This window comes from Anolis sagrei, chromosome 1, assembly GCF_037176765.1.
Source record: "Anolis sagrei isolate rAnoSag1 chromosome 1, rAnoSag1.mat, whole genome shotgun sequence".
Taxonomy (NCBI): domain Eukaryota; kingdom Metazoa; phylum Chordata; class Lepidosauria; order Squamata; family Dactyloidae; genus Anolis; species Anolis sagrei.
In genome coordinates, this window is record NC_090021.1 from 82,579,637 (window position 1) to 82,602,653 (window position 23,017).

At 36.6% G+C, this 23,017-nt stretch overlaps 1 protein-coding gene across 6 annotated transcripts in view; it reads right to left on the reverse strand.

The window, feature by feature from the left end:
* Positions 1 to 23,017, reverse strand: part of AKAP7 (A-kinase anchoring protein 7) — a 118,184-nt gene that overhangs the window by 80,735 nt on the left and 14,432 nt on the right. For all 6 annotated transcript variants that reach the window (XR_009629914.2, XM_060753369.2, XM_060753371.2 and 3 more), the window contains exons 2-5: positions 21,110 to 21,247; positions 18,884 to 19,029; positions 9,866 to 10,002; positions 3,524 to 3,684 (exon numbers count right to left, since the gene is read on the reverse strand). Coding sequence is in view for 5 of the 6 variants with exons in the window: in XM_060753369.2 (XP_060609352.2) it covers positions 3,524 to 3,684; positions 9,866 to 10,002; positions 18,884 to 19,029; positions 21,110 to 21,247 (582 nt within the window). In the remaining variant the exon portion in view is untranslated. The remainder of the gene's footprint in view (positions 1 to 3,523; positions 3,685 to 9,865; positions 10,003 to 18,883; positions 19,030 to 21,109; positions 21,248 to 23,017) is intronic.

A 23,017-nucleotide genomic window follows, 5' to 3' on the forward strand; every position in this document is an offset into this window, starting at 1 on the left:
TGCTCTTTTGAAGACCAAAATAGTATATGGTGTGGTGATATTTTTAATTAGGTCAACACAGCATGCTAGCTTTTGAAACCCATCGGCTTCTTCATAAAGAAAAGATTTTTTTGGATTTTTTTAAAAGGACTGCGCAGAAGATCATAGGTCACCATATTTCTTGAGGTATTTTCTTAAGATGGTATTACAAAGTGTCAGTATAGATAGAAAAGCCAGGCTACACTGCCATCACCATAAACTGGGGGGAAAACGAGTAAAACAATGCATTTTAAATATATATTTTTCTTATTGGCTGTAATAAAGCACCCACTGAGAGTGGGGCCTATCCCTGTTCCATGCAAAGCCCTTGGTCATTGCTTCTCAGGGCATATGTACTTAATATAGGATACTGGCACTGAGTGTGAAAATGGGCAGTGGACAGATGTGCCCCATGTGTTAACTAAGCTTCAACAGGAAGCTGATGTAGATACTGAAATTTTAGAAGAAAACTGGAAGAAAATACCGACCTTTCCTTCATATAAATCTATTTTAGCTTGGGCAAAACAAATGTTACACACTGATAGCATTGATCTCCTGGCCAACTTGTTGACATTTTTGTTGTTGTGTGTCACTTCAAGCCATTTCCAGTTTAAAGAGGCCTTATGGCCTAAATATCTTAAAGACATCAGATTTTGTCTGATCTTGAAAGTCTAAGCAGTCAGTGAAGTAAGGGCATATTTATATAGTACAAACAGCAAGACAGGATGAAGGCATCTTTTTCTAAGGCTGTAAATCATGTGACAGGGTTGCTGTAAGTTTTCTGGGCTGTATGGCCATGTTCTAGGAGCATTCTGGAATATGGCATACAGCCCGAGAAACTTACAGCAACCCAGTGATCCCGGCCACGAAAGCCTTTGACAATACAATCATGTGATAGCTATGGAGTTAACTTTCGGGAACTGAATTCATGACTATTTCTGCTAACAACATGCTTCATTTTAAGAGGCATGCATTTTATTTTTGACAAGTATGGTAACTTGTTTTCTTCTTGCTTCCTAATTATCTTCTCAATGTACCATGAACTCCATGTGCCCCAGATTTTACCCTAATCCTTGGGAAACAAAAAGTCTGCATGTGCTATATTCATAGCAAGATCTTTGTGGCCTTTATAATTCTGAAAATACTCTAATATGAGTCATGTAGTATTCAGGCATGGTATGATTTCACATTCTTTTGAACACAAAAGAACATTCATTGCCTCTAATAATGTGTTCAAGAAAACCTTTACAAAAAATGGTCGGAATTTTGGAGACAACCTAAATGGAATATGACAAACTCCAGGCATTTCTTTAGCACTGAGATCTTTTTGTTAATTTGTTTTTAAGAACTACCAGCTTGCTTGATCTTGATTTTCTTATGTCCCATTTCCTACTGCTCCTGTGTTAAGAACATGAGAAGACACCTTATGAATTAGATCAAAGGTTTTTCTGGTATCTATATAGCATCCTCTTTTCCATAGGGGGCAGCTATGTAGATTTTAGTCCTTTACCATTATTATTTCCTAGAAGTAATATGCAGAAACAAGCCATAACCCAGACTCTGCGGCAGCACATAGGCATAATCAACAGCATGAATTGATCTAATCCCCATATGTTTGCTACAAATCCCATACAGTGATAGGTGAGATCGCTATATCTTGTGAGAGTGGAAGCCAGTTTACTAGATAAAAATTAGAACGGTAGTGCACCTCTACAAACAATCCCCAGAAGATACACCCAGTGTAGAACTACAGTAATCGGAAAAAGAAAAAAATAAACTGTACACTCTAGCACCAATTTCTCTGTAGTTAATGCCCACAGAGCTTTGGACAAAGTTTGGGATGTAAAACTTTGAAAAGTAATTCATTCCTGTTTCTTGCCTGGAGAGCACCGAATTGTTGTCAGCCATTACAACCCATCTCCTACTAACAAGTGATTTATTACATTCCTTTTTGTGCTGCTCTACTACTTCACATTATTTTGTTTTCCATAGGGGAAAACCCCTTAGAACTGAGAAGAGAATGGAATACAACATTTATATCATTTGAATACACACACACACACACACACACACACACACACACATGCATATATATTGAAAGCCCTGGTGGTGCAGCAGGTTAAAGCACTGAGCTGCTGAACTTGCTGACCAAAAAGCTGGTGGTTCAAATCCGGGGAGAAGGGTGAGCTCCCACTGTTAGGCCCAGCTTCTGCCAACTAGCTGTTCGAAAACATGCAAATGTGAGTAGATCAATAGGTACCACTTCTGCAGGAAGATAACGGTGCTCCAAGTCATGCTGGCCACATGACTTTGGAGGTGTCTATGGATGATGCCGGCTCTTCGACTTAGATATGGAGATGAGCACCACCCATCAGAGTTGGACATGACTAGATTTAATGTCAGGGCAAACCTTTACCTTCATATATATATATATATATATATATATATATCTTCATCAATTGTTTATTTTAAAAGATAACAATAGCAGTGGAAATAGCCAGCTGAAACAGTATCAAATGGTAATTGGAATCTGTATAAGAATAAATGTCAGCATTTGAAATTCTCAAATTGCATACTGAAACTGAAAACATTTATACCTGGTAAAAGAGAATAAAGAACCTATACAGGCTTCTTGGGAGGGCATATTTTGCCACTTCAGGACATTCAAAGAAAAGGATTGCCTTGCAATTAACATGGGTATTCAGGTGGCCTTAGAAAATGGAAAATGCAACAAGTTCCTACTCAGAACTAAGTGTGAATAATTGTCACATGTAAGAATGTGCTCCCCAAAAAATGAAAACTAGATTATTTTGAGGTTGTTGTTGTTGTTGGTTTTTTTTTTAAATATCATTGGGTTATATTAGGCTACTTTTGCCATTTAACCTCAACTTATATCAAAGGGCATTGCGTATGTACTGCTGCCTTCCCTGCCAAATTACTCTGTGGTTCCGTTCAAATACAATAGAAAAGTATGGGAACTTGCAATAAGGAGCTGCAGCAAATCTTGGATTCACATATCCCCATTCATCTTTGACAAGGGAATTGAACTTCTGGTTTCACATTTAAATTGTTGATGATAACTAAACTTGGAAAATTGTATTTACATAAATTTTAGGTATGCAGAAGAAGACAAAATCATATCAAAGTGTGAGATTTTAACTTTAATAAATCATAGTTCATAAATTGTGAACGTAACTATAAACTGTGGTTAATTTAAAAATGTAGTTTTCCTTACAGACAAAACAGGAGAAGGAGAAAAGAACATGTCAGCCTGAGACAGCCTTCTCTTCCCAAGAACTCAGGTTTTTCTTTTATTTCCAAGTTGACCCTGAGAGTATCATCAGAATTACAAATGCTGGAAAGACCAAAGTAGCCAGGAAGCAGCTATGTTGAAACGGTGGAAAGCTTCAAATTCAACTACCACCTGTAGAGGTGACATAACATAAGAGACCAGTCCAACCTGCCTTTTGGGTGTTTTGTAACAACATTAATAAGAGTTAATTACCTGTTATCTTTAGAAGTGTGGTTGTATTATCACTCTCCATCAGCTTCACAAATCCAACTTGATTTCTAAAGTGATCAGTTCCTTGAAAAGATAAATCCAAAGGCTTTCCTTGCAGCAGTTCTTCAATTAAACCTTGACTCTTCAAGAAAGCACTAACTGCACTACCAGGGGGGAAAAAAGATGCATTTCAGAAATGATGCAGAAACCTAATTCCAGATAACTACTATTTGCCTCCTAAAATAAGGTCACCTTCCATTTTGGAAACACAACAATACATTAAAATATTGTTCAGTATATATGGTTACATAAAAAGAGTTCTCAGACTTCTTCCCCATCCCAGTGGTGGCCTTTTCTGCAGGAATGGGGAAAAACTACTCGAAGGTCACTCAATAACTATAGAAGCAAGCTGAAAATTATACACAAACAGATTGGATCCAGCATCTGCGTTCAGCTGATGGAACTGGTTTGCTTGCAAAAGACGCCTCTGCTCGTTTTTCAGATGATTCCCCTCATTTGCAGTCTTATCTTATTCAGCACTAGGGATAGAAAGCATATTTAAAAATACTTGAAAAATGGTTGAACAATATTGTTGAGAAATGAGTGTGAACAAATCCTGATGAGAAGAATCCTGGACTGATGAAAACCAGTTTGAGATTCATTTTGCAAAAAAATAAATAAAAATGCACACCCTGTTGTGTGGGGCAGAAAACAGCATTTTCCGCTTGGAAAATGGGATCTCAATATAGAAATATTAATTCCTGTGCAAAAGAAAAGTTTTCTGTGCAAGGAAAAGCTATAATTGGGGATTTGTATTCATAAAGTTCACAATGGTTAATTTGCATAGGAAACAGCATTTTTCACACGTGATTTAATATTTCCACGTTGAAATTTTTATACACAAAAAATACTGTTTCCTGCATAGAGAATGCTGTTTTCTGTGCAAAGCAACCATGTTCAAACTTTAAGCACACCAATTTCCTGATCGTGATAACTTTGGAAAACCTTTTCAAAACAGAAAGAACATTGCTGAAATTACTCATTGCTATCTCAGAGAAGAAACTTAGTCAATAATCGCACCCTTATACAACAGTGTCCCTCAATCCACAGTGTATCATTTAATGATCCAGGACAGGGTGCTGCTATAGAGAAGAAAGGCAGAGAAGTCCCCTTCTGCTAGGCTATTCTTTTAGGAGTCTAAATTAAGATCCAATCTAAATGGGAGCTTTCAATTTTAAGTGGAGCACCAGCAAGAGTGAAAGAGTGAAAATTTTCCTCCACTGGCTAGTTTAAAAGAAATAAACAGGATTTTTTTTCCTTAGCAGTAATCCAGATATATTTATATGCAACATTTAATTTGTTTCGTCAAATATACAGTACGAAAAAATCCTAAAATCTATGATGAAATTACATGAGATGAACCTTGTCCAAGTTAAACATTTTAAATCCTTACTATTTCCCCTTGAAATGAAAAGACTACCAATGCAATCTATCAGTGTGATGTAGCAGGATATAGCAGAAAAAGTGCCAGACGAATGTTTGAGAGACCTGAGTTCAAGCCCTTCCTAGTCATGAGACCATTATGTAAATGAGTTTATTGTGTGGATAAGAGGATGGTTTTATTTGCCGCTCTGATCTTGAAGTGAAGCTCCAATAAAAATTAGCCAACTATGACCTCATCAACTATGTGATGAAATAGTAAGTGTGTGAATGAAATTTACTGTCCAGTAAACATGACTAGGATTACATCCTTTAACTTTGGCTGTTTCCTACCCATAACACAGTTATTTCTTTTTCTTCACAGCATAATTCGAGATGTTCATTATTAGTCACTAGGTGGCAGTAGCCAGCTGCTTAGCAGGCATCCTGAAGCACTTAATCCAGTCAATAAATATTTTAGTAGAAAAACATAGTGTCATGTTCAATTTTGACTTCTCTGCCTTGCATTATGTTTAGAAAGACATATATATACATACACATACATTTAGAATCCACCAACCATAAAGAAATCAATAGTCACCATCCAACCCTCCAAAGTTAACAATGCAATTACATTGTCGAAGGCTTTCATGGCCGGAATCACTGGGTTGTTGTAGATTTTTTCGGACTATAAGGCCATGGTCTAGAGGCATTCTCTCCTGACGTTTCACCTGCATCTACTGCAAGCATCCTCACTACCTCTGAGGATGCTTGCCATAGATGCAGGCGAAACGTCAGGAGAGAATGCCTCTAGAACATGGCCATATAGCCCGAAAAAACCTACAACAACCCAATGCAATTACAGTTCAGAACTATACTAAAGTTCCAAAGTTAAAAATCATGGAAAATATGAGAAAAAGTGAGAAGGGGTCTTTAGTATATGCAGTTATGACTTTAAAACCTTTATCAATTTAATCTGATGTCTTCATTCTGACAACCACTTCCTTTACATTTCAATGAACACTTTTAAGGAACTTTCAAGAAACAGTTTACACATTGTCCTATTTGCTGAGGAGCTCTGAAAGATTTGCCACAAAACAACTGGGTACTGCAATGGATGCCCAGGTATATTCTAGGATGTACACTTGGTTCACAGAGCCATGCCCAGTCTTTGGGAGCCTTAAATTCATCTCACATTAATGCTCATTCAGATGAATGAGGGCGGGGGGGACCCTTGCATCTAGTGACTTACAAGACATTTTGTGACACTATAGGAATCCCAGGGTTTTTCCACTGGGGAAAAATGATCAATGGCCACAGAAAGGTCGGTATGTGTAGAATGAAGGATATGCCACAATATTTAAATAACAAGAGCCAAAAATATGTTTTGTGTAACTGGCAAACTTCCTTTCTAGAGAGATATAAAGAATGTCTACACTTTTTATTTCTAAAAATTACCAGTCTTATTTCCAACTAAAAAAAACTACCTTGCCGTGAACTAGTGTGGTGACCATACTGTAACCAAAGTGTAAATGTGCTTCCTGGCTGTCTGCCCAAGTGAATGGCTTCCTTCAGCAGATTTGACATCTTGGCATAGCAGCACTACCGCCCTCTTACATTTTCCTGATGTACTTGGCATATACTCCTGGAATGAATACATACTTCTGAAATCAACCAGCTGTTTATCAGTGGCTAGATCTGTTGCTGGTGAATATCACGTTTGATGGTAATCATCGCAGTCCATGAAGTAAGCAATCAGAGAACAACAAGATAATGTCCCTTCTGAGTGCAATACGACACATTTTTTTAAGTCAGTGCACATAACATATGGTAGTTTTGTGGGCAGAAACTAGGCAAAACATATTATTCAACAGCCTAATAAATAGCATTGCAGTAGTAATATATGCAAACACTGATTGCAACAAGTTGCCTAGACCAATGCTGGTTGCAGGATTGGGGAGAACTGTTGACTCAGATGGTTCCTTTTTCTAGTTCTAGCCCAAATGATGTAATTCCTATTCCTTTAAGACCACTGATTTAGCCAATAGAAGGGTAATCTCAAAGCTCAGCAGAACTGGCATGCATTCATGCTGTGACACACCAAAGTCCTGTCCATGTATGAGTCCTTCACAGTTCCCTCCCTCAGGCTAGTATGTCACATGAAGTAAAATATTAATAAAACCTACACTTTCTATATAAAGGGAAGTTAACATAAATATAAATATTTTAAGTCTTCTTTTTTTTTCTTTTTTCTTTTTTTGTATTTCTAGATGTATCAATTGGCCTAGTTGGTTGTCAGAAAAATTGAGTAAAGATGAAAAAACGAAGACTTCAGTTTGTTTCTAGATTCTTAACTGCATATAGAACATTAGCTGTTTCTTGGCATTTTTACATAATCATCATAATCAAAAGTTTACTATTTTTAATTAATGAAGACCGAAACTTCATGTTCTATCAATTCCCATTTCTTAAGTAGTATTTGCTTTTTTTTGCTTTTCATGCAAGTGATTCATGCAAGTATTTCATGCAAGTGATTCATGCAAGTATTTATGGGTTCTATTGGACTGATGTAGCACTCAGAAATCAAGAATGTGTAAACATAAAATACGTTACAGGTACAAGGAATGGGCAAATGTATTGCAATAGTGAGAAAGAGAGGCCCTAAAATGTTGCAAAACAGAACTTTAAAAACAGTGCATGGTTTTTTTAGAGGTTATGAAAGAAATGAAGACTGTTAATTACTAGAGACTGCTTGTCACAGGCAAGAAAAAGCATCTCTTTTTAAATAACTAAAGCTGTGAAGCAGGCTAAGTCTGCTGTCATCCTCAGAACCAAATATCCAATAAGCCAAGGCTTTAAAGCTTACAAAAATTGCAAATTTTAACTTTCAGCATATTTACACTGAAAAGGTAAGCTAAGAAATCATTAAATCCCTCTTTGAGGTCACATGATGCAGTCATCTGGGCAATATTTAGAGGTAAAGCCATATGGGAAACCTGTATATGTTATCTTGAGTTCCCTGACAAAAGAAGGATGGGATATACGTGATCTCCATTTTGCAATATAGTAAGGAATATATTGTTACAAAACATTTATTGCCATTGTGAATAAATTATTTCATGGCCTTTGGGTTCCAATTTTTTTTTCTTAGCACTGTTGTATTTCAGCTGAAGATAACACTTCACGCATCTGATACAAAGGGACTCAACTCCACAATACATTTGTCAGAGAGGTGATGTAGTTACAGATGAAGGGTGTGACTAATGCTTCTGCCATAAATTTAACTTTAGCAAATCACTCTCAGTCTCCTCTTCTGCAATATGGGGATACTAATGCTGACTTTCCTTACTTGCACTTGGTTGAACATTTTTTAACACATTCCCTTTTCTGTACATTATTGCATTGCTAACTCCAAAAACACTATATTTTGAAATTTAATGTGTTCACATGACTTAGTGAAATTCACACTGAACAAACTTATCATCATTACCACTCAAGTCTTTTCAGGCTCATTACTATTAAGAGTCTTATCCTCCATTAAACTGTACAGTCCCCTTTTGTAAAGGCCAGCTACACCAGTACACTTCACTGTAACTTACAACAGTAAGTTCCACAAACTAATTATGTGTTCTATGAAGGAATGTTTTCTTTTTTTGTGTCATATATTTATTAATGTCACTGGATGATCCAATACCAAGTATTGTGGTGCAGAAAAATAGTTTCCCTCCACTTTCTACATGCCATACCATATCTAATAATCATGCTTTCTCCTTCATTATATATATATATTCTGAACTGAGCCAGACAGGCCCTATATCCCAAGAGCTGATCCCAGGTTTTCTGTTTATCCCAGATTATCCGAGAGTGTGGAGATATAACCCAGTTTAAAGCAGAAAAATTGGGATCAGATCTTGGGATATAGGATGTGTCTGGAAGGGCCCTGAAAGGCACAAATACTAGCTTTCTATTTTGGGGACAGTGGTTCAATCCCCAGTGCCTTTGGCTGCCCTTTTCAGTATATTTTCCAGATCCTACAATATCCTTTTTGAGATAGGATGAAAAGAGTCATGCACAGTGTAAAACAAATTACCAACAGAAATGACTAATAACATAAGCTAACAACAATGTTTTGAGAGTCAGAAAGATTTATGGAGTAATTGGTAAAACTATCTATTTCTAGTTCTCATTGTCTTCTTTTTTTTCTTCCTTATTCCCACAGAGAAAATTTAGAAACCAACACTGAAATGTGTTAGGTGGATCCTCAGCATTTTAACATGCTAAATCCAAATTACTTCAATAAATACCAGACACTTCTCTGTTTTACTGAGGTTGGCTTTGAAACTATTTTGATGGCAATCTCTGGCTTCTCCTTTTCGCCCCTTCTAGGATAGCAAAGGTTAAAGACATGTTAGATTGGCAGTCAACATTTTTCATCTGTAAGCATCATTTAGTACAATGGGGTGTGCTTTTGAATAGATATACACTTGTCGTCAATCATTTTCCAAAATAAAAACAAAAATTAGGGCTTACATTTGGTATTACTTGTGATGATTACGGTTTTTTGAGAAAGCTCTTTACAGAGACTCTTCTGTTCCTTGCTTTTTCTGTATCCTTGCTCTTCATGAAACCCGTCTCACTGCACTCCTAGCTATGTATATTACTGTGTCTCCTCACCAGCTGTGTACTATGTGCACTTTTAACCATAGGAATTTTTTCATATAAGACAGATACAAGAACAATACTAACAGAAGTCAATGACACAACCAAATACCATAATTACTTCCTCTTGAGGTTTCTTAACAGAAGTATATATCATGTTTCTACTGTGCTTTTTTATTACCTCTTCAGTTACTACCATTCGTCCATGTTTCAACCCAATCTGAGTAGGTTTTAAATTTGCATGTGATTCCAGGGTGGCATACTTACTTGTCAATTGCTGCTTCAGTAGACAAATGCATCACCAGGAGAGTGACATGGAACGAACCATAATGAATCATTGCTTTGGAAAGCCTGCCATCTTTTTCTATTATGGTATCCTGGAGAGCATGAATACCATCTGAGATCTGGGAAGATAAACACATACCAAAATAAAATTATTGCAATCAAAAGAAAGAAAGAAAGACGTGGACCAGTGGAAATGTGTTACCATCCTTCTGTTGTTTTAAACCAGAAAACAGTAGGAAAGGATACATGATGGATAGATAAGTGGATGTCCTGCAGTCCCATCTCAAGCAGTGACTGATCCCTGCAGAAACATGTTAGTGGTGATCTACAGGGGATAATTTTGCATGGATGTCACATCAGTGCAAGGTTACTTAGTACAGCCCTTTCTCTATTTATGTGGTGAATTTTCCTCTTTTAAATACCCGAAAGGGGGTTCCCTCTCACTTGAAAGCTGCTGCTTGACTTGTTCTGTTTCAGACAAATGATACCTGCATTACGACATCCTTAGATGCCAAGTATTTGTGTTTCTCTATATACAGGGTTAGTCAAAATGAATAGGCCAATAAGAAAATTAATTGTACCCGAATTGGCCTATTCATTTTGACTAACCCTGTACATTATGCCCACCATCAGAAAGCTGAAGGAAGGTCCAGCTATGCCTGGTAAAGGGTGCCAATGGGGACATGCAGCCTGAACAGGACTACTAGCGTTTGTTGTCAAGACCAAGACTTTGGCCAGGAACTGCTTTAAGAAACTACAATGATGGTCATTGTCCCAGAAATCTAATAGTAAACTTAAAACAAGATATATTGGGGGTTAAAAAGTAAATCTTCAGAATACAAGCACACATAGAAAGACAAAGAATATCAATACTGCATAGAAAGCATTATTCTAACCCAGATGTATAGAGAACTGAGAATGGTTGTGCTGCTCTTAAGAACTAAAAGGATGCATTTTATAATCAGGCATGTTGAGCATCCTCTTAACATACAAGTGGCATACTATTTATTTTTAAATGCTCAACTGATCTAATACAGATGCTGGTTGGAATTCGATCCTATACAATACTGTGAGCCAGTTTAAAATAACTGTACTAAGACACTTCCGGTGGACATGGCGACGGGATAGCCTCGTCGAGAGGGAGCTCCCGACGAGGACCAGCGTGGGTGGTTAGGTAGAGCTAAAAAAAAAAGCTCCCCCCTTTGCCGGATTGAGTGCAAAGGTGTCGTGAACCCCAAGGACGCTTGAGGCCCCAAAGATCTCTCCCCCCTCAAGGAGGAGAAATCGAGAGGGTCCGAGCGGGAAGGGGAAGCGAGCCACCCCGCAAGGATCAAGCCGCGAGGCTTGTCTAACCGCCGCCAAAACCACTCAAAATAGAAGAAGAGGAAGACAGAAGAAACCCCGGCTGGGGAAAGGAAAAAAGAAAGACCCCAACCCCAGGTAATGGGAAGGTGTTCCCAAATTAATAATATTTGAAGGAAGGGAGGAACGGAGGGAAGAGAAAGACAAGGAAGGCTGAAGAAGGAACAAACAATAAGAATAAAGAATAAAGAACCAAAGAACAAAGACAATCAAGGAACATAAATTATATATAGGTGATTTGATAACTTGGGCAAATTGGACTAAATTGGATAAGAGGAAATTTGGCGAAAATAGATCAAATTAATGGAAATAAGCTGATCTATGGAAATTAATCTTTATATATATACTATAATTTACTATAAAAGAAGTAAGGAGGATAAAGAGCCCCTCACGCAATCCTAGTGGAGGTTCCTTTGGGAACTAGAGACGGAAGAAAGAAAGATAAACAACACCGACCTTGACGCCATTATTGTTGAGTCTACCCCTGCCTTCTTTATAAACAATCTGGCTGCATGAAGTAAAGGAAGTGACGGAGCAGGAACAGGAAGGCAGGAGACTCTGGAGGACTAAGAAAAGAGAGGAATCAAGAGGGGTCGGAAAGGAGTGAAGGAGGAAGTGACGGGGCGGAAGGAGAGCTGGCGCCATTTTGGATCATAGAGAAAAAACGCTATAGACTGGCAGAGAAGGAATTTGTGCATTTGGAAGACAGGGAGAATTGGAGGAGCAAAAGAGTGGCGGTGCAAGCATAAGAGTCATAAATAGAAGTGACGGAGAGGAGATACGAGGATGAGAAGAAGACGACGACGGACCAGGAAGAGAAGAAGACGGCGACGGACTAGGAAGAGAAGAAGACGACGACGGACCAGGAAGAGAAGAAGATGACATCGGACCAGGAAGAGAAGTAGACAAAAATTACTATAATTGGGAGGAGAACTGGATGATAAATAACTATTGAAGGAACAAACATAAAGAGGAACAGATAAGTAAAGGACTAATCTAAAATTTTGGTGCTCCCAAGTGGAGGAAAAGAGTCTGTGCTTCCTATTAGAAAGTTTATATTTTAGAAATTTTATATTGGTGATAAATTGATAACCCATTGTAGTTAATATACTATTACATGAAATTGACTTTAGATAAGATAGTGTCATATCCTTTTTAAAAGGGGGAAAATTAGAATAAAATAAATAAAATTAATTAAAATCAGTGAAAGTATTAGATTTTAAATATTAGTGGGTAGATATATAATGAGTGAATGAATTAACTTTATAATTTGTTAATAATTGAATAATTGAAGACCTTCAAGAAGTAAGAAGTAAGAAATTGATTTATATCACAATTGGCTATGAAATTAAATTAAATTGATGGACTTTCGCTTTGAAAATCAATACTATAATTGATAATAGATGTAATTAGAATAAAGATTTTTGGGAAATAAGAGGCAATTGGGAAATGACAACTCCAGGTAAAGCAGAGTCAAGAAGAGGATCATTGGATATAAATCCTAAAATGGATAATCTTTTAAAAGAGATTAAAAAGATATCAGAGAAACAAGATGCGTTGAAAACAGAATTGAAGGAGGAAATGAAGACTAAACATGAGGAGTATTATAAGAAACAAGAAGGAATAATTACTAAAATGACAGAAGAATTTAAAGTAATGAAAACAGAAATAAAAGAGGAATTTGGACAGATAAGGAAAGATATAACACAGTTGGATGGAGAAGTAAAGGAATTGAAAGCCTCTAAAGAGAAAATAGAAGGAACGCAAAAGGAGATGACACAAAAAATAAAAGGATTAGACAGACAAAGGGAAAAAATAGAACTAGAACAAGAAAGACTACTGCAAATGCAAATGGATTTTCAATTGAGACTCAGAAATATAATGGAAGATGACAAAGAAGATATAAGATTATTGATAATCAAAATTCTGGCAGATTGTTTGGAATGTGAGGGAGATGAATTAGAACAGGAAGTGGACCAAGTCTACAGGATATCATCATTTTATTCTAGAAGAAATAAGACAGATAGGGACGTGATAGTGAAATTTACAAGAAAGAAGGTACGAGATGATGTGCTCTATAATAATAATAAAAAACCAATCTTTTACAAAGGAAAGAAAATTGCGGTTCTGAAAGAATTCCCACAGGCAACCTTAGCAAGAAGAAGAAAATACTTTTTCTTAACAGAAGAATTGAAGAAAAGAATGATAAGGTTCAGGTGGGAAAGAAAAGAAGGGATAATGGTGACATACAAGGAAGAAAGATATTGGTTGACAACAGAACACAAGGCCAAGATTTTTTATGAAAAACTTATGAAAGAGAAGGAAGGAGATGAAGAGCAAGGAGAAGAGGAGGAAGAAGAAGAACTAGGAGAAGAAGAAGAGGAAGAGGAAGCAGAGGTAGAGGAAGGTGAAGAAAGAAGATTATCTACACCAAGGAAAGGGGTAAAGGCAAAAAAGGCAAGATATAAATCACCAAAGGATTATGGCTTTTTAGGAAAAGAACCAAAACCACAGAGAAGGACACCACGGAAAAAGGAAGAAAAAGGAGGTCAGAGTTCGGAACAATCGGCAACTGAAACAATGGAATTGGCTTTTGGCGACACAGGATTGGGACCAGATAAGGATAAATAAAATGATGGAGAGACAAATAAAATGTTTTTCGAATAATATTAACGGTATGAATTCCCCCCAAAAACGGAAGAGAGTATGGAGGAGTCTGAAGAAACAGAATTTTGATGTAATAATGTTACAGGAAACGCACATCTGTGATAAACATGTGGCACACCTTCCGAATAAAAAATTAGGAAAGGAATATTATTCGGCCTACGAAAAAAAGAAAAGAGGAGTGGTTACGTATGTAAAGGACTCAATAGATTCAGAATTGGCATTTAGAGATACAGAAGGGAGATGTGTGGCAGTGAAAATAATAATTGGAGATTCCAAAATATTGGTTTGTAATATATATGCTCCCAATGGACCGAAGAGAAAATTTGCTGAATTCTTAAATACTAAGTTAAAAGAAACAGAATTTGATGAACTGATTTTGGCAGGAGACTTTAATGGGGTCGTCGATTGTCAGATAGATAAAAGTCTGAAGAAAAAGAAGTTTAAGGGAGGGAAACTCCCCCAGAAATTCATGGACTTACAAAAAGACTTCGATCTTGAAGATGCATGGAGAATTAGAAATAAAGATAAAAGAGACTTTACCTTCTTCTCGAATAGACATCAATCCTGGTCAAGAATTGATATGGTTTGGATTACTAAGAATCTCTCTACTAAAGTGAAAGAGATTAATATTCTGCCACGAGACTTATCAGATCACTGCCCTTTGGAAATTGTCGTAAATCAAAAAAATTATCATAGAAAATGGAGATTAAATGAGAACTTAATAAAAACGGAAGATGACAAAGAATACTTCAAGAAGTTAATTCAGGATTACCTACAAACAAATAGACTAGATTTAATGGAGCCACGAGTGGTTTGGGATGCCTTTAAGGCAGTCATGAGAGGGCACTTTATTCAACAAGGAGCAAGAAGGAATAGAGAGAGAAATAAAAGAATAAACGAGTTGAGAGCAGAAATAGCAGTAAAAGAAATGGAGTTAAAGAAAAACCCATCTAAACGAACAGAGAAACAATTGGCGACACTGAAACAGGAAAAAAATTACGTGGAGCTGGAATTCCAATCAAGACAGATGAAATTTCTAAAGCAACAGGCTTTTGAAAATGCTAACAAACCGGGTAAATGGTTGGCAAACCAGGTTAGAAAAAAGAGGCAAATCAACCATATTGCTAAAATAAGTACCAAGGACAAGGACTTGAAAACGGACAAAGAAATTTTGGAGGAGTTTCGGACTTTTTATACACAACTATATACAAAGGAGGATATAAAGAAAGAGGATATTATGGAATATATTGGACAAATGAAACTGGATAAAATAACAGATGAAGATAGAGAAGAATTGAACAAAGAAATAACAGAAGAGGAAATCGAGAAAGCCATTAGTAAAATGAATGCAGATAAAGCTCCGGGACCAGATGGGTTTACGGCAGGATTTTATAAAACGTTTAAACAGCAGTTGATACCTATTTTTAAAGTTATAGCGAATGAAGCTTTAAAATCTCGAAAGGTCCCAGACTCCTGGAAGGAGGCAGAAATAACTGTGATACATAAAGAAGGATCACCGGAGAATGATATTAAAAATTATAGGCCGATCTCCTTGTTAAATACGGATTATAAATTGTTTGCAAATATCATGGCCACAAGATTAAAAATTTTTTTAAGTAAGTGGATTGGAGAAGAACAAACAGGTTTTCTTCCAAATAGACATATGAAAGAAAATATACGCAACGTTCTAGATCTTTTGGAATATTATGAGACCAATCATCAAAAAGAATTTGCCCTTTTGTCAATAGACGCCGAGAAAGCATTTGATAATTTGAATTGGGATTTCTTCAAGATTTTGATACAAGAGTTGGATATGGGAGAGAAATTTAATAATGCAATTAATGCTATTTATGAATTTCAAAAAGCTAAGGTTAAAGTGAATGGGCAAGTGACTCAAGAATTTGAAATTACGAAAGGCACGAGACAAGGTTGTCAACTCTCCCCATTAATTTTTGTTATGGCAGTGGAGATCCTGATGAAGAAAATCAGAGAAGATGAAAAGATCAAAGGAGCAAAAATTGGTAAATTTGAATATAAAATACGAGCGTTTGCAGATGATTTAATAGGTACAATTGAAAACCCGGAGAAAAATTTACAAAGTTGGATAAACAAAATAGAAGATTTTGGAAAGGTGGCAGGTTTTAAGATGAACATGAAGAAAACTAAACTTTTATTTAAGAATGTGAATAAGGAGAAACAAATAAAGATTCAACAACAGGTTGGAATTGAAGGTGTCAAGAAAATTAGATACCTAGGAGTCTGGATCACAGCCAGAAATGGACAACTTTTAAAGAATAACTATGAATTAGTCTGGAAGAAGGTCCAAAGGGATTTGCAGAATTGGGACCGGCTGAAACTATCTCTCCTGGGTAGAATATCCTTGATAAAAATGAATGTACTACCAAAACTTATGTTCTTGTTCCAGAATATACCGATAATAAGAAGTCAAACTCTGTTCAAACAGTGGAAGAAAGATTTAATGAAATTTGTTTGGAAAGGAAAAAGACCAAGAATTAATTATATGAATTTAATAGATAAGAAAACAAGAGGAGGATTGGGATTTCCCGATCTAAAGACTTATCATGAGGCCTGCGCACTGTCCTGGATTAGGGATTGGATGACTTTAGATAAAGAGAAGTGCCTAAATTTAGAAGGTCATGACTTAAGAGTGGGATGGCACGCGTATATATGGTATAATAGAGAGATGAAGGAGAAAAATTTCGGCAACCATTTCGTGCGAGCCTCCCTATTACGGACATGGATGAGGTATAAAGCTCTTTTCTATAAAACAACACCATTATGGATTTCAGCAATGGAGGCGCATCAAAGAAGACTACTAGGATGGAGGACATGGCCAAGATACAAGGATATATTGGTGAAGGGGACAATAGAGATGAAATCATTTGAACAATTAAAGACTTTATTTAGCAATATAACTTGGTTAAATTACCTACAAATTAAAGACTATTTTAAACAAGATCAAAAAACAGGTTTTGATTGGAATGAGAATATATGGGATAGAATACTAAAAACACAAAGGAAAACGGTTACAATATTATACAATAAATTGCTCCAGTGGATGACAGAAACAGAACAGGTGAAAACCTCTATGATTAAATGGGCGGAAAATATAAGAAGGCCCATCCACTTTGGGGAATGGGAAAGGATGTGGAATAAAAAATTGAAATACACATATGCTATGGACTTAAAAGAAAATTGGTATAAAATGTTTTATAGGTGGTACTTGACTCCGAGTAGACTGAGCCATATGTATCAAAATGTATCAGATAAGTGCTGGAAATGTAGTGAGCAAGTAGGCACCTTTTACCACATGTGGTGGACATGTAAAGAAACAACAAAGTTCTGGTCTATTATTCATGAGGAGTTACAAAAAATATTAAAGAAAAGCTTTAAGAAGAAACCTGAATATTATCTTCTGGGATTTACAGATGATGACTGTAAACTGGATGAGAATGAAGATAAATTATTTACCTATTGCACAACGGCGGCTAGGATGGTTTTTGCCAAATACTGGAAGAATGGTGAGGTTCCGAGTATCGAAGACTGGTGGAAGAAAATTAAAGAAATAAGAGACATGGACAAACTAACTTTTTTGTTGAGAAGAAATGAAGGAAGAGTTTTGAGGAGGACAGATTGGTCCCTGATATATGATTATGAAAAGAAAGCTGAAAAAACAATGGGATGAGAATAGATATTAAGGTGAAGAAATATCTTGAAAAGATCCTGAGGTTGGAGTGGAAGTCATTTTAGAATAGTTTGAGTAGTTGTATTGTATGTATTAGATGGTAGTTAGATATTGTGGGTTTTTGTGTTTTTTTGTGTGTACCTCTCCCTTTCCTACTGTTCTATCTTCTTGTTTTTTGTTCCCCCTCTTTCCTTGTGTGGATTGTGAAAAACTTAATAAAAATCATTTCAAAAAAATAAATAAATAACTGTACTAAGAGTTGTTATTTTCCGCACTGCGATGCATCATCGAATGCTTAGCACCTCCAACAAAATAAGCATCACATCATTGAGTGGTACACTGCTTAAACATCAAGAAAGTGCGAGTCTCTAGGAAGACTGAGCTGAAATACTGATGGCTGACATCTGCTTCACATGTTTGTTTATAGGAAGCTTTTACTGTGTTTATTACAGTGCAGCATATGCAGAATGCACCAGGTTTCTTCTCCTGTAGCAATTATAATGTGATGTATTCACTTACAGTATTAATCTTATAGTATTTCACCCAGTGAGTCTGTGGTTTATGTTTGGCTCAGCAGTCAGAGAACATGAACCTGGGCAATGTTTCAAAATATGTTTTTGATTTATTTGCATTTATATTGGTTGTGATAACTCTAACTAACTCAGGCTGGCTAAAGAGAAACAAAGGAAACCAATTGCTTTGTTAAAAGAAATTATAAAATAAGACCTCCTTTCTAAACATTATTAAGTGATTTTATTCTATTTGTCCATCTAATAAATAGTAATAAAAATGATACACAATAAATAAAAGTATAGAATTATTGACAATTACATAGACATTACATTATTATTTTGCCTTTGTTTGAATGAGATATTCCCTCAATCAAGGTAAGTAAATCTGAAATTTATTTTTACCCACCGGACATTACAATCAAATTAAAAGGAGTGATCTAATAGACCTGAAAATAAATTTATTTTTGAAACATGTGCATGGACATTATAAAAAACAAGTATCTATTTTTAGAAGACTTCCTTTCAACTGAAAGCAAAGTCTACAAAATCCTCTGACCCTGATACAGAGCTGTACAAGACAACATCCATCCATACAGTTAGGTTTTTGTTCTTCAGCTAGCAGTCTACCACCATAAATTGTTTTGGGTGATAAAAAGTCATGTTCAGAACCTAACCTGTTGCCAGAAAATGCCAGTGTTAGTCACAATCTGGCCATTAATTATTTTCCCACCAGAAGGGAGAATAAAATAATACCTTTGGGTTTGTAATTGGAACAGAAATGAAATAATTTGGTCGATCTTGATCTTTCTTTTTCTTCTTTATTAAATCATCTTCATCATTTTCCCTTCCAGTAGTTCTCTTCCTCTTCTTTTTATTTTTTGTTTTAATTGTGCTTGTGGCTGGGAGGAAAATATAGTTACAATCATGAGTACACATAAGAAGAAGAATTTACATCTAATGGTGAACATTACAGTAAGGGACAATTCTGACATAATGTGTTGGATCTAAACTTGCCCTTCAATGAATGGAAAGCTTCTTCTGTTCAAATGGAAGTTAATGGAGTAAGAGTAAGGGAATGAGATGGCGGTTTGTCCCTGCTATAAACTACATGTATAGTAATATATAAGGTATGGTACTCCCTTGATCATTCATCATTAGCTATAGTGAAGACAGTTTGAAAACTGTGGGTGAAGATGGTGATTGGCAGATGCGTCTTGACTTCTGAACATAGACTCTTAGAGCAACAAGTGAAAACCCAAGAGAAGGGAGATGAGTAAAGTATGTGCATAACTGTCACCATGTGTTTTGACTGTGTTGTACTCTGCCTTGAGCTGTGAGGAGAAGCAGGTAACAGATAAAAATTACTATATGATGATGATGATGATGATGACATTCTCAGCTTCATTTGAGGACCTATCTGAGATTTTTCAGCGGACAAAATACCCAAATGCATAAGTGTGGAATGGATGCTGTGATTCAGCATTCATCAAAAAAAGTTACTTGGTGCCTTTGGCCTCCCTTCAGTGCCAATTCAGTGGATACCATTGAAGCCTCTAGTGATACTAAAGCCACAGTAGACCTAGCATCCACTCACTGATATAATCACTATTATGGTTTTTGGTACAATGAGAGCCTAGTCTATCCGATATCCAGCACTTCACTGAATTATGTCTCTTGGATCAAACTTTTAAAAGAGGCTAAGTGGGCATATTTCCAAAGTTCTCAAAGTTGTGTATTCCTGGCTGGTAGGAGATTGGGCTAGATGGTCCTTGTGGCCCCTTCCAATTCTAAAACTATATGATTAAATGCACACTGCACATCAACATCTAAAGGACCACATATTCCCCATCCATGCTCTAACCAGTTAGTGCCCTAGAGAGCAACAGGAAATTCATGTTTTTAATAATTTGAGCTCGGCGTTCTCACATAAGAGACAGACATTTTAAAAAGTTAGTCCAAGAGTATCAGAAGCATTGAAGCAGCTTCCATACTGAAAATGGTGGAAATTCTGTCATTCCATTTTTATGTACGTGATGTCACTTCCAAGCCACAGCATTCCAATGTTTTGTTTGTCTTTATGTCTTCTTTTAGATCTGATTTGTGGTGATTTTTAAAAAATGTACAATGTAATTTAAACATTACTAATCCCAAAGTGGACTGCCAGTATGCTTATTGAGGCCTTTTCCAGCTATTAGAAGCTTTAATTAGTCATGTTTCCTCAAACCATCCAGCTATTATCAGCCCTTTAATTAGTTGTCCTGAATCTGCTACTCAAGCAAATCCATATATGCTTGTATGTTTTTAATTTTATGTATCATCTATGACAGGGGTCCTCAAACTAAGGCCCAGGGGCTGGATGCGGCCCTCCAAACTCATTTATCTGGCCCTTGCTCAGGGTCAACCTGTCTGAAATTATTTGAAAGCAAACAACAACAAACTAAGGCCCACATTTCCCACCAAAATACCAATAAGTTTATATTTGTCAAAATTATTATTCATTTTAATTATTGTATTGTTCTTAAGGGGTTTTTTTGCATTACAAATAAGATACATGCAGTGTACATAGGAATTCATTCATGTTTTTTTCAAATTATAATCTGGCCCTCCAACAGTTTGAGGGACTATGATCTGGCCCTCTGTTTAAAAAGTTTGTGGACCCCTGATCTACAATGTTGTGCATTTCCACAAAGTTGAAGGAAAAGTAAATCAAGAGCCTCTATTTCATAGACTATTTTCAGCAATGAAGTTGGAATCCAAATATAGATGGATCTAAACACATTTTTGTGATTGGAAGAGGCAAACATTAGATATTTGAGGAGAGGTACAGGTCAACATTCCCAGGATGCAACACTGGCATTTGTAACTGCAAAGGTCAGGATATAGTATCTGAAAAAATCTACCCCCAATTAAATGTATTTATTTTCTGAAACTGCCACTGAAGTGAGTACATTATAGCTTTGGATGAGAATCTGTACTTACTGCTAAATTCCTCCTCAATATCTACTTCTGCAAATGGCATTTCCATGATCAAACAGTCAAAAGAATCATCAAGACAGTCTGATTTCTTTCTCTGTTTTCTTCTTTGCTTTTTCTTCCGTTGCACAATTTGCTTTCCATCTGGAATACATTTGAAACAAAGAACTGGGTTTCAGATTTCAAGGCCGATGAAATCACCACCAATAAAACTCTCTTCCAGACTCACAGATCACTACAAGGCACTTTTTCAGGCACAAAATCAGAGCTGCTCACAAAGCAATTGCTTGTTCCTCCATATTACAATTTAAGTTTCATTCTTAACATTCAATATATTTCATTAAACATCGCAAAATGTCTTGTTTTTGATTCCCCATTTGAAAACAAGAATTATGTTAACTCATCTGCTTTCTAAGAATTTCTTTTGCAGGGTTTAGAATAATTACAATACTGCTGACTTTCAAACCTCTTCACCAAGGTAGGCCCATCTCACTCATACAAATAGACAACATATTTTATTGGCCCAAGGGGGGGGCTGAGGTTTCCTCAGTCATGTATGGTACCAAGGTATTTTATTGCCCATTTTATTCCTATAATTGAAATGAAAAAACACTATGGCCCCTTTAGCCATAGGATAGACATTCCTGAACTTTCCATGAAAACATGAAACTATAGAAAACAGACCCTGTTCAAATGGACAATTTCTGCAGAAGCTACTTCAGAGTCTTGCTGGAGCATCTAGAAAATTTCTAGAGAGGTATTCTTTCTAATAATTTGCTAGATCAGGGGTTCCCAAAGTATGCTCCGTGGAGTCCTTGGGGCTCTGTGAGTGAATGTGAAGGGCTCCGCATCAGGCACTGTTGTGCCGCTTCTCTCCTCCTCCTCTTCCTCCTCCTCCTGCTCTCTGGGTCAGTGTAAGTGTGCATGGCAGAAACGCTGTGCTGCTTCCCTCCTCCTCCTCTCCTCCTTCTCTTTCTCCATCTCCATGACACAGGATGCAAGACATGCAGTATATCCAATGGGAGGCTGCCCTAGGGCTGTCCCTCAGAACGGATTGGTTGGCAGGAACAGATCGCTGCGCAAAAACAGAAAAGCCGAGAACTCCGAGCTCAGAAACTGCCAGAAGAGATCACAGAAGCAAAGCTGTGGCGAGGAGCCGGCGAGCCAAGCAACTCAGTTCGGCAGTGAAGGCAGAAGACAGAGAAAAGGGGAGAGAGGACAGCTGGAAGAAAACTGAGCTGGACAATAATAATGAGAGGAACAATAATAATGAGAGTGTTCTGGATATTAAAAGAAGACATGGTGAGGTGGGAGATTTAAAGGAATCTCTGCTAAACTCTGACAAACTCTGTCGCAAGAAGCAGGCACATTGTTCACATTAAGTTTGTGTGTACATCTAACATTGTAAAAAAATTCAAATATCTTAACTAGTTGTTATATCATTTTTTAGGTTTAAATAATGAATATTATTATCTCAAGTTCTTTTTTACTATTGTTCCCTTTATGACTATATATACCTTATTCATACTTCTGTATACATATCATTTGTAATATGCTTCATACAACTAGACAGATGTAACTAAAACACTTATTGAGGCTCCACGAGAAACTTTTGCTCAGTGGCTGAAAAACTTTGGGAATCCCTGTGCTAGATCATCCGGTGAAACTCTTGGGTAACTTCTGATTGAAGCATAACATAGAAACACGTAGAGCACCTAGAGAGGACATATATTTCTCAGATGAAGCTAGGCTGTACCATATCTCTTTCTCTGTCTTGTTCCTACGGAGTAATTTCTTAGTTGTAATTGTAGGGAAATACTACAGTGCTGAAACAATTTAGAGGCACAAGCTGTACCACTACAGTGCATTTCAATATGTTCATTAAAATATTCCCGGCTTTGTTTTACTTGGTAT